The sequence below is a fragment of the Pteronotus mesoamericanus genome, unplaced genomic scaffold (assembly GCF_021234165.1).
Source record: "Pteronotus mesoamericanus isolate MK-2021 breed Mesoamerican mustached bat unplaced genomic scaffold, CSHL_Meso_final contig_130, whole genome shotgun sequence".
NCBI classification, from domain to species: domain Eukaryota; kingdom Metazoa; phylum Chordata; class Mammalia; order Chiroptera; family Mormoopidae; genus Pteronotus; species Pteronotus mesoamericanus.
Window position 1 is genome coordinate 124,850 of NW_026555060.1, and position 21,247 is coordinate 146,096.

The window sequence follows — 21,247 nt, forward strand, 5'->3', positions numbered from 1 at the left end:
TGGTAACTAACTCTTTTAGCTTTTTCTTAACTGGAAAGCTCTTCATTTCTTCTTCAATTTTAAGTGATAGCCTTGTTGGTTAAATTAGATCCACAGTTTGTGCCTGCCTTTGTTGGGCTGAAAGGATCAAGCTGTGCAACAAAGCTGACATTCATCAGAACCAGGCCTGGGGTCCAGTCAGCAAAAGTCCCAAGGAACCCTGAGATCCCTCTCTACCTGCCTCTGCCTGCAGGTTGCCTGTTTCACTTAAGTCACTGAAAAAGCACTGACTAAGCCAAACAGTAGTAGGGTTTTTTTTGAGGTAGGTTCTCAGTGAGTCACTGGTTAGGGGACAATGGTGTTTACCAGATCCACGCGGGTTTAAACTTGGTATCAGTTCTGTGTTTGAGGCCACTCAACAAATGCTTCATGATATACCAATCTAGCTGCCACCTGCTGGGTGATTGCATACATTTGTGATGCAGCAGGGTCTCAGGGTGAGGCCAGTAGAGTTTATCATACCCAAACAGATCATGATTTGGCCAAGTGAGGGAAGGCTCTGCACCAGTCAGGTGTGCGATGGAAAAACGTCCGCATCCAAGAGCCACACAAATCAGCCCGGCCCACATTATGGCCAGAGCTCAATCACAGCAAGGTAGGACCACTGACAGTTGGGATGTTGGGGCTAGTGGAATTCCTGTGAGGAGGAGGTTTTGATTAGGCTTCAGTACAAGTTGGGGCAGTGGCCTCGGCCCCGAGCCTCACAACTCATTCTGCTCTAGATTCTACCCAGACCTCAGCAGGGTGGAGCCAGCAAGGTTTGGAAGGGTGGGGCTGCCAAGAGTCCAGAGAGTGGAGGTAGCAAATCTACCACAACAAGGAGGCACCAGTCAAGTTCATGTGACACTGGGGGAAATGGCCCCTGCTCAAAGACACACTGCTCTGTCACTGACACCGATGAACCTTCCCAGACCTCTACACCCTGGGCCAGGCAGCTGACTCCTCAGCACTGCACAAGCTCAGGGTCAGGAAACAGGGAATCCAGAGAGCAGGGCTATTGCATTTTCTCAGGCTGATGCTATAGGAGGGGAAGGTTCCACCCAAGAAAGGTGGTATCTGCAGCATAGGAGAGGGACTCAGCACAGGGATGCTTGCTGCTAACCCTTTAGTTCTTTCCCCAGACCACAGACCTCAGTCTCTTCTCATGTGACCTTAGTCTGCTCTGCCTTCCCTCTACCAGAGCCCAGGATGAATGGCTGTGAGTGAGATTTTGTGCATTGGCCCTTTAAGAGAGCTCCTATGTCTCTAGCAGACCCCTGTCTCTCCTTGGAAAGCAGAATATTTGCTGATTTTCACAGCCAGATGTTAAGTGGGCACCTGTCTCTGGCTCAAGGGCTCTGGGTTGCAGAGGATGGCTTGGGGTTGAGACCTCACGTTGCTCAGGAGGAATCCCCTGCAGCTGAGCTATCCCTTGGGAGTGAGGCCAGCTCTTTTCCCATCTCTGCCCTTCCTTCCACTCTCAATGTGGCTTCTTCTGTAAATCTTTGGTCATGACACTTTTTTTTCTGCCAGTCTTCAGTGTGTTATTCATGTTGATTGCTTTATATTTTAGTGGTAACTCTAGTTTGGCCTGGGGGAAGTGAATATAATGTCTACCTACTCAATTACCATCTTGGAGTCCTCTGGATATTCTTAATCGGTAACCAGCCATGTATAGTTAAAGAATTACTTAGTTTGTTAGCACCAATAGAAATTCCTTTCTTCTATTTGTATAATTATTTCTCTTACCTTTCTCATAAAAATCCATTTTCTTCACCCTGTAATTGTGACAAAGTTTGGATTTCTTCCTTCCTTTATGCCCCTAGATTTCAATTTTTTAAAAAAATCTCAAGTAAATACTTCCCTCTTACTTTGGCTTTTTACTTTTATGTTAACAAGGGTTAAAAGTAAATATTAGGAAAGCAAGATATGGTAAAGTGTCAGGGAGAATATAATATTAGTTTGTGAATGAAAGTCTTATGACTGATGAGAAGAAGTGACGAGTAGCTAAAAAACAAAGGAAGTACTCAATTTCTAGTTTAAGCAACCAAAGTGTGATAGTGGCTTTAGCAAAGTCATGAAACACTAAAGAAGGTGTAGCTATGGAAAGATTTCCTGCCCTACACTGTGTGAGTTAACGATTGCACAAGTCTGTGGAGATATCAGTTTGGCCCAGGAGCACTTAAGTCTCAAGGGGGACATACATATGGAAATATAGACTTTGTGTTTAATCACCCATCTATTCAAACCAACTCCTCTCCAAATCCTTTAGTATTTCATACTTTTAAGGAGCAGCTTTCGCATTTAGTATGGGCCAGATTCTATACAATGCACATAGAATAAAGAGGCAGGTAAGATACTATTACCAATATAAAATGAGTTTACAGAATTATAGGAAATAAATCAGTTAAGCCAATACTTATTGGACACCTATAAGTGAGATGGATCTTAGATGGCAGAGATGAACTGAGGAGGGGCAAATCTCAGGAAGGAAGTTGCTTGGTGGAGGAAGGAAATGAAGAAAGGACACTTTAAGTCTTTAAGAATGATACATAGCAGGTGAAGAAGTATCATTTGGAAGAGAGAACATTAATGTATTTGTGTCTTAAGTTTTATCAAGGGTTATATTCAGCTATAAAATTATATTAAATTCAATAATTTGAACAGGACATGTTATTGAAATTTTAAACCCCTTGAGAGTGTTTCTGTTTTGCTATAAAACAAAAAGCCAGAGTGTCTTTGTTTAGAAGACCCAAAGACAAATCTAGGGTCAAGGATTGGAGAGATGTACTCTGTTTCATAATTAGGCTTTGAGTAAATTCTAGTGGTAACTGGTAGAAAGCAGAGGCCAAACAAAAGTCAGAAACAAGAAGATACAACAGGGCCATAAATCTACTAGAAGAAAATTGAGGTAATATTATACTCTTAGGGTATGAAAGTCCTTTTATAAACGATAAATAACCCAGAAGTGATAGATAAGAAAGGCTGATAAACTTATCTACTCACTATATAACAAGGTTTATGATATATTATAAACAGTACAAACAAAGCCAAAGAAGAGTGATACACAACACAGCTCAGATACTGACCTAAAAATATGTGTTATTAGAGAAATATCTTTATTTCCTTATATGAAAAAACTAAGAATTTAGGTTATGTAGAGGATTCTTCTGAATAAATTTAGAAGTGTAGGCATGTTTTTATTTATGTCAAACTGAAATATTAAAAATTCTGGATGAAATATAAAATCACTACCCCTCCTTTTTTAGATTTGCCAAGAAAGTAAAAAATCAGCAGACTCCTTAAACAAAGTAAAAACAGAAATTCTGATGTACAAGTTTCCACCAAAACTCGACTTATTTCTTCAAATAATAGTATGTGGCAGGAATAGGGGAGTGAAAAAACCTGAGAGCTTGCCAGACTCTCCACCCCACACATACGTTTATCTAATGCCAGATTTCCAAGGCCTCTCCTCACCCGTACAAATCAATTTCTTTACACAGAAGCTTACAGTAAGGTAAATGGCTGGTTTTCACTTGGTAATCTTCCTTTAAAATTTTTAACACAGTCAACTGTCATATGGATTTCCAATAAAATTCGAATTAGAAAAGCCTATTTGAAGAAACTTTGACCCTGGCTTCAAAGGCTTCTCATAGAAGAAATTCCAAGGTGAATTAATCATCAGAATAATCTGAATGTTTAGAAAAATGCTTCAGTGGAAGGTTAGATCATAATAAATTTTAATACAAAAATGAAGCTTGCGTCAAAAAGAAAGATCATCATAAATGAACCATGTGGACATCGATATTGAGAAATAGTGTAGTGACATTTCCACATTCCCAAATATAACAGAATTTATAATATTATTTTGAACAATAGTACTAATATCATCATAAGATCAATAAAAAATTGACATATAAGAAAAACATACTGCTCGGTATGGAAAATATAAGTTAAGAATGAATGTTAAATATTGATTTTTTATTTAGCTGGCTGAGTTAGGAAAGGTAGACTAAATACTTAGAAGAACACAAAAAGAAGTGGAGTTTAAAAGGTGCAGTAAATATGAGATGATTTCTTTGAAATGAAAATTCTTTTCTTTAAGTTATGAGCATCCGAATTTGTTCTAAGTGAAGCAAAACTGGAGGTTGTGTGGCATTATAGACAGACAAGTGTTTTTTGAACCAGAAAGATATATTTTCAAAGATTATACATGAAATAATGAGAAACTTATTTAGTTTTCTGTGAATAAAAACAATGTTTATTATTAGGGTAGTTTAAAAAAATTAAGTTGATTATGATTAATATATGTTGAATATGTCTGATGACACCAGGCAGTTAGAAAGTACCCAAGATATGGTGTAAGGTGACTGATTGAGAGAGGTTTAGAAAACACAATGCCCATTTTAAAATCAGGAATGTGTTATAAGGCATGAGTAAAAGCTTCCTAAGAAATGTTGTTAAACATTTATAGCATGTCATTGCATACTAAAGTGCAGGAAAGAAAGTGCTTATGTAGAGGTGAAAGCAAGGTAGAATTCTAGGGTTTAACAAATAGAGTAAGCCAAAACTAGAAGTCTTTTTATCAGTTTTCCAATATTGAATGACAAACTACCCAAAGCCTTATTGTCTTAAAATAATGACGTTCTATTTAGCTCATGGCTCTGCTCACAATTCTGATGGAAACTAAGCAGAACTGTTTTGGGCTGGTCTAGTTCATGGTCATGTAAATGCATATTACAGAGGGCTACTTGATCTGAGGGGACATAATTTGTATGTTTTGCAGTAGTCTGGCTAATAACTTTGCGGATGAAGATCTTAGGACCAAGTGCACCTAACCATTTAGTATGCCAGATAAGTTAAATCACAAAACAAAGGGTTCACAGAGCAGTGAGAGTGAGCTTCAATTTTTAATAAACTTCTTGCGTTTTGCCAAAGCAAGATAAAAAACCAAGACAAGGGTCAATGGAGAACATCACTAATATATGAGTGAATATAAGAAAAGCAAACAAAAATACTCATAATAAAAAAGAACAAAAATGTAAAGACAGTAGAAATAAAGAAGACACTTTAAAAGATAGTTCTCAGAACTTTAAATAATATACTTTACAACTTTAATACGTAACAGTATATGCAGTATATGTTCTATCTATCTATTCTATCTAACATTAACAATAATTAACACAAGTAGAGAGAGAGAATTCCTACATTTTAGGAAATACAAAAATTGCCACAGATTCCTTTGCAATGAATTGCCAAGCCTAATATGTTTTATAAAAATACACCAAAAAGCACTCAGCTAATATCATACTCAATGGTGAAAGAGTGAAAGCTTTTCTTTTCTTTTAATATATAATCTTCATTATACATTTTTTTCATTCATGCCCACTCTTAACACTTATATTCAACATTGTAGTAAAAGTCCTAGCAGTCCTAGCCTGAGCAATCAGGCAGGAAATATAAATAAAAGGTAATATGAACAGAAAGGAAGAAGCAAAATTGTCTCTGTTTGCAGATGACATGATCTTATATATAGGAAACCCAAGACACCACCAAAAACCTGTTAGCACTAATAAATTAATTTACTAAAGTTACAGGCTACATTATTCAGCTGCACTTCTATAAACTAAAAATAAGACAGCTGAAAAATAAATAAAAAATATTTTTCTCATTTACAATAGCACCAAAAACAATAAAATATAAGAATATATTTTAACCAAGGTAGTAAAAAATCTGGAAAAAATTAAAACATGAGAGAAATTAAAGAAAACACAAATAAATGGAAAGTTATCTCATGTTCATGGATTGTAAGAATTAATAGTGTTAAAATATTCCAGCAAAAGCAATCTAGACATTCAACGAAAGCCCTGTTAAGATTCCAATGTCATGGACATGGACAACAGTATGGTGATTGAAATGGCAGTGGTGATAAGGGACTAAATGCTAATGGAAAAAATACAATGAAGATTAATTTTAAAAAGACTCCAATGGCTTTCTTTACAGAAATAGAAAAAAAATTCTAAAACTTATATGAAATCAAACCTGAGAAAGAAGATCAAAACTGAAGGCATAGCACATCTTAATTTCAAACTATATTATAAAGCAATAGTAATCAAAACAGTATAATATTAGCATAAAAACAGATGCATGGACCAACGGAACACAACTGAGAGCTCAGAAATAAACATATAGTCAACAAATATTTGACTAGGGAACCAACAATACTCAATAGAGAAAACATAGTCCCTTCAACAGTGGTGCTGGGAAAACTGAATATTCACATGAAAAAGAATGAAATTGAATTACTATCTTACATTATTCACAAAAATTACCTCAAAATAAATTAAAGTCAAAGACAAGACCTGGAACCATAGAACTCCTAGGAAAAAACATAGGAAAAAAGCTCCTTGGTATCGGTCCTAGCAATAATTTGATGGATATGACACCCAAAGCACAAACTAAAGCAAAAATAAATAAGTGGAATTACATCAAACTAAAAAGCTGCACAGTAAAAGAAATGTTTGGCAAAAACAAATAGGAAACTTACAGAATGGGAGAAAGTATTTGAAAACCATATATCTGAAAAGAGGTTACTACTCAATATACATAAGGAATTCATACAACTCAACAACAAAAGGAGAAATCAAATAATCCAATTAAAAATGATCATAGGACCTGAATAGGTATTTTTCCAAAGAAATCATTGAATGGGCAAAAGACACATGCAAAGGAGGGCAACATCTCTAATAATTAGGGAAATGCAAATCAAAAACAAAATGAAATATCACCCCACACTTGTTAACAATAATTATCAAAAGGACAAGATATAAATGTTACGTGTTAGTGAGGATGTGGAGAAAAGGGAACCCTTGTGCATTGTTGGTGGGTACATAAATTGGTGCACTCATTATGAAAAAAAGTATGGATGTTCCTCAAAAACCTAAAAAACAGATCTGCCATAAGATCCAGCAATTTCTCTTCTGGGTATAAATCTGAAGGAAATGAAATCACTATGGCTAAAAGATTGGTGCTCCCATGTTCATTGCAGTATTATTAGCAATAGCTAAGGCATGGGAACAACCTAAGCGTTTATCAATGAATGAATGAATAAGTTTTGGTATACATACACAATGGAATATGAACCAGCCATAGGCAATTTTGCCATTTGCAACAGCATAGATAAACCTTGAGGGCTTTATGCTATGTGAAACAAATGAAAAAGAGAAAAACGAATACTATGATCTCACCTATATATGAAATCTAAAAAAAAAAAAAAAGAAGAAGAAGCCAAACTTATAGAAATGAAGAGTAGAAAGTTGGTTTCAGAGAATGGGGTATGTGGGGTGGTAGAAATGGGTGAAAGTGGTCAAATGGTACAAATTTCCAGTTATAAAATAAATAAGTTCTGGAGGTGTGATATACAACATGTCTAGTATCTTTGAAAGTTACTATGAGAGTAGCTTTTAAAAGTTTTCACCACACACACAAAACTGTAACCATATGAGATGTTGGATATTTTAACTAATCTTATTTTGGCTATCATTTCACATTATATTCATAATTAAATCATTAGTTTGTACACCTTAAACTGGTACTATATTATATGTCAATTATAAGCAATCAATGATGCCAACAACAATAGAACAAGTGAAATAAATTTACTAAAATTAACAACAAATATGCAAAATCTGTGTAAGAAACATTGGTAAACCCTTTAGAAGACACAAAAGGTGACTTTTGAAAGTGAAAAGAAATAATATGTTTTTGAAGCAGAGACTCAATAAAAGTGTCAGTTTAAACTAAATACTTGCACTTTACTGTAACAAAAATAACAATAATTCTCTCTTCAGGAGCTAGTTAAGGATACAGTAAGTTCATACTTAACATCATCAGTAGGTTATTGGAGACTTTAACTGCAATGATGTGTAATGAAACCAATTTTACCATAGACTGATTGATGTAAACAAGAGTTCTATGCATATTTCTGGTCACAAAAACATCAAAAATCTTCTAAATGAAGACCCAAAATGCTCCTAATATAAACATTGAAATAAATGTGAGCTGTACATACATTTAAGAAAGATTAATATAAATGAGTAAGATAATTATTTCCAACCTACTTGTTCCAGTCAGAGTCATGGTGGCTGGACTCACCACAGCTCTGGACGCAGAGCAGAAACACAGTGCCGACAGGATACCACTCCATTGCAGTGTACGTTCCTACACACACCCACCTCGCTCACACTGGGACAATTTAGAAACACCAATTCACCTAACCTGCACATCTTTGGGATCGGGGAGGAAAGCAGGGTGCCTGGAGAAAACCCAGGCAGTCAAGGGGAGAATGTGCAGACAGTGACCCCTGCTGGGAATGTATAATTTTTTTCTCATCAACTTTCAGGCAAAACAACACTGAGTGAAACAACGTTATTTAAGGACCTTCTGTATTTCTAAATTTCTATGGCAATGCAAACAAGCAGGAGAGGCCAAGATCACCTGGGTATTTCGTGCTTTCCCCTGAGGATCCAGCCTTGTGAAGGGCAGAGCAAAGCTCTGCAAATTCAGGACCATACATTCTTCTATGAGAACGCAGACAGTTTGTACACAAATACCCAAAAGATTTTTAACTTGCAAAACAAACTGTGTCAAGTTAAAGGGATGTCATAGCAGTGTCCTCAGGAAAGTGGGATGAGAGAATGCTCATAGGACGCACCAGATCACCAAAGTCTGGGAGGGAGTTGTGTAGCCATGTTTCTTTCTCTTCCTTGTCTCTGGCTTCTAAAGTTAAAATCCTGGAAGTTATGCAGTGGCTCATTCCTGGGAACCATAAGTTTTGTTATGTAGTAAATTAAATATTTTTAGGTTCTTATCTTGTTCAATTACATATTTTGTGAGCTCAGCTATTATTTAACCTTTCTGAGTTTCTAATGCATTGTGTCTAAAAGGTAGATGATGATTTTTCTTGGATGTTTTGAGTGTGGATTAGCAACAGTATCTGCAATATATCTATCAAAGTGCTTGATACCAAGTAGGTGTTTAGTTAGAGTGACTGTTTATTAACAATAAAGATGGTACAACTAATTAATGCCTAGCATAGGCATTAATTAGCTGCAGAATCATGGAATAGAAAACCAAACCAGAGATTCTTGATTGATCCCAAACTGAACATGAATGACAACATAATCATATCACTATCACAATTAAAGTAATTAGAGGATGAATTAAAAAGCCAACAAGAACAAAAGTGAAAGAGAATGAAAGCTAAGTTATTAGTTTTCAGGAGTTATTCTGTCTAATAAGTATCTGAAAAATTATGGAGAGTAGTTTTTTTAGAGAGGGATCCAACAGATTGAGAGATGTGTTAGTTATAGAGGTATTTACGTTTGACAAAACAAATCACATTGTATATTTTATGCACTTTCTTTAACCATAGGTCATTTAACCTTTAATAATAAAAAATGGGATAACACTATCAACATCATGGTTACAATTTTAAAAATTTCCAAGTGTTGGTAAGACTAGAGAACAACTGGATTTCTAGTGAATGACTGGTGGGTTTATCGATTTGTACAAGCACTCAGGAGACTAGATTTTAGCAGTACCTACTAAAGCTAGATAGGCATATGTTATGACCTAGCAATTTCACTCTTATGAACATACCCAACAGTATGGCTCATGTATATTTACCAAAAGACATGTACAAGAATGTTTATAGCAGTGTTTATCATAAATAGCTAACACCAAAATAGTCTAAATGTCCATCAACAGTAGATTCGATAAGTAAAATGTGGTTTATTAATTCACTAAACTCTATAGAACTATGAGAGTGAAAAAAACTGCACCTACATTTAGCAACTTGGACAAATATAATAAACACAATGATAAGTAAAAGTAACAAAATAAAAAAGAGTATATAATGTGTCAGTCATTTATATAAAGTTTATAATCAGACAAAATTAATTTATGGTGTAAGAAATCAAGAAAGTGTTCACCCTAAGATGGGAGTCATACGGGCTGGTATGAGGAATGAAGTTCCTGAATTTGGGTGCTGGTTGCATGGGGGGGTTCACATTGTGAAATCTTCAATGAACTGTAAATGTTTGATTTATGTTTTACTTCAAAAGAAAGTTTACAGAAAATTTAAGAACACCTCAGCACTGACCACAGGAAAGCTACATGTGACAAAGAATTAGAAAACTCATGACAGGTAAACAGAGAGATTCAAGTTTTCCAGAAAAGGATAGGAGGTTGGGAATGGGGCTGAGAATGGGAATGGGACACAGAAAAACTAACAAATAAAATACTGGGCTCCAACAGAGAGCCAGAGATCAAATGTAAATAATGTTGAGTAATCTAGTCCAGTTCTAGGCAACTGAGTTAGGGGGAAAGTATTTAGAGGCTTTTTCTTTTCCACAGGCTGGAAAAAGGGTAGCATTAATTCTAGGAAATCTATCAAACATAGGCGGAGAGAGCAACATAGAACCAACACGGTACCAACAGGTAAAAGTAGACGACACTGGCCAAGTGGTGCTTAGTACAGAGCTTTCTGCTCCTGATCTGCAGTGCACGGGGAAAGATAGAGAAAGGCTAGGAAACCAAGGCAAGGACAAAATGGGGTCATAAAAGTTGCCTTACTGTTCAGCTATTTTCACTGCAGCATTCAAACCCTTGCCTCCCTACAACTGCAGCAAAGTCTAGTCCTAAATCCTGCCCACATTATTTACATGTTGTACAGCGTATCTCTCAGTTCAAGGGTTGGGGAGAGATCAGGCTCAGTGTAACTTGAAGGTGCTCTGCAGAACACTGGGTCTGGATGCGATTTGTTTTTAGATTTACTCCTGGAAATGAATAACAATGATTGTCATATTCTCAAATATGCCTGTTTTATTAGATGTTAAAAAGCGTTTTTAAAATTAAGTTGATGATCATTTTTATTTGCTTCATCTATAAGGTTCAGGATCTCCTCCCTGACAAATAAAACAGGATTTTTAACCAATAGAGTTAGATATTTTCATGTTATTTCCTTATCTTTCCTTAAATACAATTATTTGGGGTTTTTTTGTTTTGTTTTGTTTTTTTGTTTTTACCACTGTTAATCATGCTATTTTTCTGGTCTTTTTCCCACAGAACTGAAGAACAGCCATTGAAATAAAAACTCCACTAAAATTTTATGCTATTATATCTCCTGTGTTCAAAGATAATATCAAATATAAGGTACCTATCCTCTTTCGATATCAGTTTACAGATAGCAGGTGTTCTAAATACTTTAAAAAATGCAATTGAAAACAAAAGACATTGGATAATATTGGATTATACCAGGTCTTTCAAAGTTCTTTATTTACTTTGAAATAAAATATTTAACATAGCTATTTGTTGTTCAGCTAGGTTTAGAAACATGAGGAGCATGAAAGATTTAAGTAAATAATATACTTAATCTCTCAACATGTGAGATTTCTGAAATAGATCATCCTTTGAAAAGGGAGAAGTTGGGAACATGCTCTTTCACACTTTACTTAATTTTTCATGCCTTTACCTGAGAAAACAGTTAGCAGGTAGAATCTGAACCCAAAATCTCATGTCCTTTTCAAGACCCTTCACAATCTTACTTTTTGAAATTCCCTTATTTGAGGCATGTAAACTATTATTTTGGATGTCTTAGAAAATAACAATGTAACTAACATCTAAATTTACAGAAAATATATGTTTTTGAGGCATATGAAATTTGGAATTCAGAAGTAAAGAAAACATAGTTGTTGCCTTATAAAGAATATCAAAACAGAATTTTACTTTCAAATTTCTAATTACTGTATCTTCACAATTATATGCAAATTTTAATTAACTTGCATATGTTTTATTTGTATACAACATACAAATAAATGTGTGATATGTTCAATATTCCCCCTCTAGACCAATTCTATTAAGAAGTTTAAAAGTTTAAGTGATGGAAAATAGAATGAAGAATATTTCAACATCAAAGAAAGAAAAAATATATGTATACAAATTCTACTTGTGAAAGATAAGATTAATGTCAAGTTACAGTAAAAATATTCCTGTACCTATGGCTTACCACAGGTCTTTATGCTTGTTCGTATCTGTGTCTGAAGGGCTTTTCTTCCAGGGAGTCTACTGGCTCTCACCCTCACTGCCCGAGTGTCTTCGTTTGAATATCCTTTAACTTGAGACTTTTCTGACCATCCTATTTAAAAGTATAATTCTAGTCCCAGAACAGTCAATTTTTCTTATTCTACTATACTGCATATTTTATTTATCACCTTACTAGAATGTAAGCTCTATGAGGGTAGAATAGAGGTTTTGACCTATTTTGCCAACTGTTGTATTCCCAGTACATAGAAATGTTGTAGATACTGGGTTGTGGTTTGATAAATACTTTTTTACACAAAGAAAGCAAGATGGAAAGAAGGAAGGAGGGGAGGAAGGAAAAAAGGAGGGAAGGAAAGCAGGAAAGAAAAAGGAGAAAAGGTAAAGAAAGGGAGGGAGAGAGAAAGGAAAAGAAATGGAGGGAGTGGAAGGCCAAAAGTTGTTTAAAAGAACAATAGTTTGCATAAGAAAGTACCAGGGACAGTATCAACTATTAATTCATACAGCTGACATTACTTATAGATCTAGAGGGGGAAAAAACATGCAGGGAAAAAGAAAATAGAAAAATAAAGGAAAGAAGTCTCATAGAGAACAGAAAGAGGAGGAAACGGCCCATCAGAACTGGCCTTGACAGTTTGCATTATTTTACTTAATCCTCATAAGGAATCTGTGAGGTAAGGAAACTTGAAGCTTGCCAAAGGGTACTGAAAAGTTCTGTTGAAGACAGTACTAGCCCAAATACTCAGAGGAGTCTAAGGATGGAGAGATAATGAGAAGCTGAAGAGAGCAAAAACTCAAGTTTTCCATATTCAATCCTAGGTTTTTAAGTTTTCCATAAAGAAAAGAATGAAAAACCAAGGAGGGAAAGTAAATCATGTATCATTTCAAAAGGTTTGCCCAAGTGTTTTTTGGTAGTGCCATAATATATCTTAGTAAATGTACTTCTATTTATATTTGAAGGTTCACTTATGCATTGAAAAGCTATATCTTAAATAGGCATGAGATTATTTGCCTTAATAGCATACATATTCATACTAGCATTTCATTTTTAAGAAATTTATCCAAAGATAACGATCAAAGACTTGTGTGAAGATATAATAAGTATATTTTACTTCAGTTTGGCACATGCGGTGGGAAGGAAAGCTTTTGCTTTGTTGACATTAAAAATAAATAAGTTATCTAGAGTATTAATAACAGGGCATTTTAGCAACTTACCTAGAACTTTGCTGTAGTATAAATTCCATTGTCCCCAGTAGGATTGAAATATATAGTCTTGCAGAGGATAAGATAGGGTATTTTTGACCCTTTCGTCAAAGGTCATCTGGTCAGTGAGCTCTGACAAGCTTGCAGGTACATAGGAGGCAGGTGAGGGGATTTTCCCACAGTGTCTCTCTACTGTTGAGGCTGGAGAGAACTTCAAAGTGTACATAAATGGAATTCCTAATTTCAGAGCAACCAGTTCCCCACAGATTGTTACTGGGTCGGCTACCAGCACATCAAAAGCACCTTTCTGAAGTCTTGACATTAAGTTGGGGTTGTTTAGTACTCCATCACAGATCTGTATATTAATTTGAAAAAAAGTATCTAGAAGTTTTCCTAGTTCTCTGTAGAAAGTCCAGATTGTGAGAAGAGTTGGTCTATGGTCTAGCCATAGCATTACCATATGTTCAATTAAGGACTCTATATTGCTCTTCGTGAAGGAAACAGGTATCACCTCAAAATTCACAGGAGAATCAGGATTGGAGTTGATGAATAGAGTTGTTGATGAAGTCAGTACAGTCACATTGTGACTTCTTTGAGTCAGCTCTTCTAGAATGATCTTAATATTTAACCAATGGCTACCATCCGTTGGCCAAATTAGCACATTTCCGCTTTGAACAGTTTCAGTCAGAGTCAAATTAAAAACCAGCAGAAAGACAAATTTCTTACACTTGATGGTATCCATTATGGAAACCAACCTACTGTAGTTCTTTTCAGATGAAAATAAACTTTTAAAATAAAATATATTTAGGTTTTTTTCAAATAAAATAGTAACAGTTACACTTACTCATAGGTCAATTGATCTATAGGAAAAGGAAAACAATGTAATTAAAATTCTTATGTGCATTACCTTGATTATTTCAAAAACAGAAATGAAATATGGTTCTCTATTAAGAAAAAAAAAGCAAGAAGGTTATAAGCCTGGTATCTTTGTACTCTGTGATAATAAATATGATTTATAAATGTATCTCCAATTTAATATATCTTTTCAGAATTATGTTAAACTAAGTAAAAGTAATACTTCTTATTGCTAAAGCTGCTTTGTCAAACATATAGTACCTTCAATAAAAGATGTTTTCACCTACAAAATGGGTTAACTGTAGAAAATTTTCACCAATTAAAGTATTGTCCTTGTACTTTGAATCAAGTTTTTATTTTCATTCCCATCTGTTTACTTTAGAGAGAGGACTTCAAAGGGGGATAAAACAGATATAAAGTACTAGAATAGTATTTAATAAGACTTTGTACATAACACTTGCAGAAGAATGTTTAGTTCCTCTCCTTAAAATTAAATTAGAATAAAATTTCTTAAAATATGTACAATGCTACACCTGAATTGAGAATCTTTAAAACAACATTTTTGTAAAGAAGTTCTTTCTTACATATTTTCTACCCAAAGCCATGCCCTGACTTGAAGGTCTCTCCTCCTTGGGTTCTTCCTAAGCATCATACAGGATGGCTAGGATTTAATTGTGATTCATTTCTCATTGCTTCTCAGATTTGGAGGTGGAGCCAGCAGCCACGAGGGCCTGGAAACCGGCCTTCGCATTCTTTTAGGAACAGGAATAATCAACTCAGTAACTTTAAAGTTTTAACTTCACATTAGTGCTTCACTTTTATTTTTTATTTTTTGAGTTCCTTGATTGGCAGTTAGTTATTTCTTTTGAATGCTTACATTTAGATAACAGTTTTCTCTTTGTTTCCTTGAAACATGAAATGTTTCATCACTTTTGTGGTTATAACCTCAGGCAAATAACCGCTTTCTCATTACAAAGTCGCGGAGAATGGTGGGACCTACCCCTATTGTTATGAGGACTGAAGGAAACGGTGCCTACCGATTGTACAGAATAGCGTCTGTGTGCAATAAATGTTAGCTGTGTATGATATGGTAGGAAGATAATCTTACTTATCTCACCACCCCCTCTTGCTTCTTTCACTGAGGCACCCGAGCTTTGGTGCCAAAGGGAAGCAGGGTTTGCTACCCTAAAATATGCTTTTGGGATATTAATTATTTTAAGCTGGCTACTTTTAAGAAATGAACGACTGAAGAAAAACTTTGACTTCCCCCTAACTGCCTAAAAGAATTTAGATAGACTACTTGCTCCAGGAAGGAGGATATCACCACAGGCAACTATAATTTAATATAACTAGTGTGTGATAGACAAGGAGGAATCTGAAAAGGCCCCTTTGATCAAAGTCTTCTTCGTGTCCTATTGCTAAAGATGGGCCAGCAAACATTTATTTACAAGCCCTGGCTGGTGTGGGTCAGGGGACTGAGTGCTGGCCTGTGAACCAAAATGTCGCTGGTTCCATTCCCAGTCAGGGCACAAGCCTGGGTTGTGGGTGGGATCCTCAATTGGGGGTGTTCAAGAGGCAACCAATGGTCATCTCTTGTACATTGATGTTTCTCTCCCTGTCTTTCTCCCTCACTTCCCCTCTCTAAAAATAAGTTAATTAATTTATAAAATTGCTTCTCTATCTCCATGTGAATTGCCTTCCTACACTTTGAACAACATGGCATATAAGCCCAACTGCCTGATCTGTCCTCAGTCTCATGTTCTGTGGAACCTTCATATGTACGTACATAATAATTGTGGGCATTTTCTGCTGTTAATCCTACTCATGTTAATTTTATTATTAGTCCAGACAGGAGAACTTAGATAGAAAGAACACTATTTTTCCACCCCCCCAGGGCAGATGTTCTCAAGCACTGACTATTCTTCTGCACGTTTCATTCATGTTCAGTCTCCAGTACCAAAGTTCACAAATGTCTTACTTTAACAAAAAATATATGTATTTATTTATATATAAAGTGGAATATATATATTTATATATAAAGTGGAATACATATATAAAGTGGAATATGAATACATATATATGTATCCACTTTAAAATGGACAGTCAAAGCTGTCATCTCATGCCTCAAACCTTTGGAATGCTAAAACAGGGCAAAATAACCTTTGGACTGGGTCTAAGGCAACATTCTATCCCAAAGAACAATTTGCAAGTATAACAAGAAAACAGATATTTTGACTACTGGACTGAAAATTAAAAACATTGTTTAGAATTAGTGTCACTATATTAGCTTATCTGCACCAATAGAAATGCCTTCCTTCTCTTGGCATTTAGTTATTTCTTTGGAATTATTAGCTAACACACATGTTTACTGTTTTAGTGCAGTTTAATGCAGTGGGTTTTATGAGAAACAGAGTAATCAAGTCAGCAAATGAAAACCAGTCACACAATCTACTGCTAACTAAAAGATTTTTGCACTTTCTGTTACTAAATTCTCTCCAATACCATTATTCCCTTTCTTTTCTCATAAATACCCATTGGCTTGTCTCCTATTTGGAACATTATTTGGATTTCTGCCTGAATCAGTCCTTCCCGAATAACTATTCTTCTTGATACCAAAAAAAGTCTGTTGCCTCTCACTTTGGTCTTTTATTTTTTGGTTAACAATATAAAACTCAAGATTACAGTCATAAAATTATAACCTCTATCCTCCTTCATTGAGAAAGAGAAAACAAGAGTGGTAGCTCTCTCTGGGAACTGTGCATGTCCCACAAGGAATTCCACCTTGGACATGATACCTGTGGCTGTTATGTGGCTATGGGTCATCTTAGAAAAGGTAGTGCTACCAGCAGTTATTTGAAAGGTTAACAAAAAAATCAAGATTAAGTTAAGTTTAAAAATAACAGGGAAAAAAGGAACAAAGAAAGAAGAGGGGGTAGCAACAGGAAGACAAAGAAGAAATTGTAAAAAAAAAAAAAAAAAAAAAGATCCAAGCCAAAAGTTATTTACATAACTTTTCAGGGAAAAGACTCCAATACATTTTTCTCCTTTAAAATGTCTACTGTAAGTTTAACACTATGGAGATAGATATATATATATATATATATATATATATATATATATATATATATTCAAGTTTATTTAATTTCTTTTACTTTATTTTACATTAATTAGCTGTGCTCTGTGTATACTTAGTTCATGCAAAGATCTAAATATTAAGGTCATACCTTTTTCTTTTTGAAGATCTGATAATTTTTCTCTTTAATGTATTTGCAAGATAGTTTATTGTTATTACAGATGGCATTTGTTCTTAGAGATCTCTCACCTAATTCTTATATATAATACATTATGTATTTATACAAATCTAATATGTAAAGATTATTCTCATGCATACATGCACAACCTGTTTGTTTTTGTAATAGCTAAAGTATAAAACTGTTGGTAACAACAGCTAATGTGTATGGATTATAAATATTTTTTACTGGCATTAAAATGCTGCCTTATTCTTTCCTTAAATGTTTCCCTAATTTTTTGTGACTTTTTAATTGTTAATATGAATGTAAAAATAAAATTTACCTGGTTCAACTTTTAACAAATATTTTTGAAATCTGAAGCAGTCTTTTCCTTCTTTTAGTCAAGGAGAAGCTTTCCTAAAACCAGAGAGCTATCCTCAGGCAAATCTTCCCAGACAACAGTCACCAGGAGACTGTGCCTGAAGGAATGGCAAGTTCCCTAGCTATCACAAGGCCCAATTAAATTCCATTCAGCAAACTAATATAAGTGAGAAATACAACAGAAGATTTCAAAAGCTAAATACACTTGAAGGAAGAATAAAGCATGAAGAAAGTTTAAACTTAAAATATTCTAGATAATTGCTAGATTTGCACCTGAAATTTTAAAAGGAGAGGAAAAAATTTCTAGAAGCTTTGGTGTCAGAAAGTCTTCAGTTTGAACACTATTCTCAAACTGGTACCTATATGATTTTATCTTAACATGTTTGATAGTAGTTTTTTTGTCCCAATTTTATTGCAAGGATTAAGAGATGTGATACACATGAAGCACTTATCACAATGTCTAGTGCACAAGATGAGATCAACAAATGTTAACTGCTATTACTATAATGATATCTATGAGTTTGAACCAAATACCCATGATTTGAAACAAAAGAACTAATTTTGACATTATAATATCCAATTTCTAGCAATTAGCAAAGATTAAAAATTCACTTTAAGGTTCTCATTGAATAACACTGCAGAAAACTAATCTTACAGAAAGTCATTCTATTTATTTACTGAGGTCTGACAATTTGAGACCTGAGTGTATACGGATTCATGGGAATGACTTTGGTTAGAGCATTCTAGCTAAAGTAAAAGATGAATTCAAATTACAAATTGGAAACATTATTTTTATAAGTCAATTCTATCTATCATTCACAATTATCACACATACAAAGGCTTGCACAAAAATAAACTACTCTGCCATGTCAATACGTGTATTTCTTACCTGGTGTTTTGGAATACGAGTGTTCATGTCCCTGGGCATCGATAAGAATGTGTTTTAGTAAAACTAACTTAAATAGTCATTCTAAGTCAGTAAAGGATAATTTGATCAGAAAGATGATACTCTCAAAATCAGAAAGCAAGAACATTTTTAGAAATCTTCATTACATTCTCATGAACAAATTGTTAAGAAGTATTAGTCTCATGTCAAGACTCGAAGAATAGTGGAATTAGTGGAAGAGTGTGGTTTTATCACTAGCATTAACTTACAAACACAATGCAATGGAACATGTAATATCTATACCGCCAGCATGAAGGTTTATCTGGGGATAATCTCACCAATATGAATAAGGAGCATTGTAATCATGATAATTATTTCTCCAAGGTTTAGAAGGAGCAGTAAATAAAAATTTAAATGACAAGATAAAAATGGAGACATATGTACAGTGAACAAGGAACTCTCCACTCACTTCCCTCTACTTTATGAACTGAGATGCTGCACATTTTCAGATGTCACTGTTAGCTTACTGCATGCATGAGATTAAAGAGTTTTTGCAGATCCTAACAGCTTCGTTATCTCATAAAAGGGTCATTTCTTCATTTTCTATTTTTAACATTTAGCCCCATGACATTGACTATCTACTTCTATCATTGTAGGATCGTTTATAATCCTCATGATAGCTATGTTTATTCTCTCTGAATGACAGAATGCATAGGTCTTTGTTTATATTCCAAGAGAAAAAATCTTTTTTTTTAATTTGGAGACAACTATTTAACATATCCGGAGAAGATAATGCATGAATTATAGCTAATACTTCTCTTAGCATCATTCACCAATAAAACCCATGCTTATATGGTCAATTCATTTATGAAATAAGGTCCAAGGATAGACAATGGGAAAGGAAAGTCTGTCTATTTACTTATTTATTTATTTAAAAAATTCTCACTGGAGGATATATTTATTGATTTTAGAGAAAAAGGAAGGCAGGGAGGGAAGGGGCAAGGAAGAGAGAGAGAGAGAGAGAGAGAGAGAGAAACATGGAAACATTGATGTGAGAAACATCAATTGCTTCTCTTATCTGCCCCAATAGTCTATTGAACCTGCAACCCAGATGTGTGCCTGACTTGGAATTGAACTCACAAACTTTTTGGTATATGGGACAATGCTCCAACCAACTGAGCCACCTGGCCAGAGCAGACAGAAGTCTCTTTAATAAATGGTGTTGGAAAAAAATGGACAGCCATATGCAAAAGAATAAAACTGAACACTGTCTTATACCATACACAAAAATTAACTCAAAATGGACTAAAGATCTAATCATAATGCCTGAAACCATAAGATTCCTTGAAGAAAACACAAGCAGTAAGCTACTTGACATTGGTCTTAATGAAGATTGTTTTTTTAAAATTTGAAATCAAAAGCAAAGGCAATAGAAGAAAATATCAACAGTGGTACTACATAACTAAGAAAGCATCATCACAACAAAGAAAATCATCAACAAATGAAAAGGCAATACTGAATAGAAAAAAATAGTTGCTAATTATATGTCTGATAAGGGGCTAATATGCAAAATATATAAAAACAGATACAACTCATTACCAAAAAAAGATCTGATTAAAAATAGGCAGAGGATTTGATACATTTCCGAAAGAGACATACAAATACCCAACAGGTCCATGAAAAGTTGCTCAATATCACTAATCATCAGAGAAATGTAAAATAAAACCACAACGAGATATCACTTCACACCTATTTTCAAAAAGACAAGAGAAAACAAGTGTTGATGAGGATGTGAAAAAGAAAGGAACCTTTGTGCACTGTTGGTGAGAATATATATTGGTACAGCTACTTTGGAAAACAATACAGTCATGCATCACTTAAGGACACGTATAAGCTTTTAAAAAATGTGTTGTTAGGCAATTTTGTTGGGCAAACATCATAGAGTGCACTATACAAACTATGCATAGAGTGCATTATACAAACATAGATGATAAAGCCTGCTGCACATCCAGGCTGCATGGCATGGCTTATTGTTCCTAAGCTACAAACCTGTACAGTATGTTACTGTACTGAATACTGTATGTAATTATTTTAAAATGGTAAATATTAGTGTGTCTAAACATATTTAAACTTAGAAAAGGTACAGTGAAAACACGGTATACAAGATAAAAATTCAACGGAGTTTGCAGGACTAGAAGCTGCTCTAAGTGAGTCAGTGAGTGAGCGGTTAGTGAGTGTGAAGGCGTAAGATATTACTGTACACTGCAGTAACTAACACGCAAAACAGCCACAGAAACATAGCTAGAGAGTAGGATGAGAGCTGTTGGGAGGAGAGCTGTGGGGAGAAAGAGTGGAGGGCTTGTACAAGAAGAAAAAAAGAGAAAAAACTCATGGACATTCACAACAGTGTACTGATTGTGAGGGTGGGGTGGAGGTAGGTGAGGAGGGATGGGGGAATAAATGGCGATGGACAGAGGCATGACCTGAGGTGATGAACACACTACAGTGTACATGTGGTATGTTTTAGAATTGTGAACCTGAAACCTGTATAATTTTGTTAACCAGTGTCACCCCA

The 21,247-nt window shown here is 34.9% G+C and overlaps 1 protein-coding gene across 4 annotated transcripts in view; it reads right to left on the bottom strand.

Annotated features, from left to right (window-relative positions):
* LOC129083658 (UDP-glucuronosyltransferase 2A1-like) overlaps positions 1-21,247 on the bottom strand; it is a 53,310-nt gene that overhangs the window by 28,584 nt on the left and 3,479 nt on the right. For 2 of the 4 annotated variants that reach the window (XM_054589545.1, XM_054589536.1), the window contains exon 2: positions 13,333-13,964. The exons of the other annotated variants lie outside the window; for them this stretch is intronic. In XM_054589545.1, coding sequence (XP_054445520.1) covers positions 13,333-13,964 — 632 coding nt within the window. The remainder of the gene's footprint in view (positions 1-13,332; positions 13,965-21,247) is intronic. 4 annotated transcript variants of the gene reach the window in all.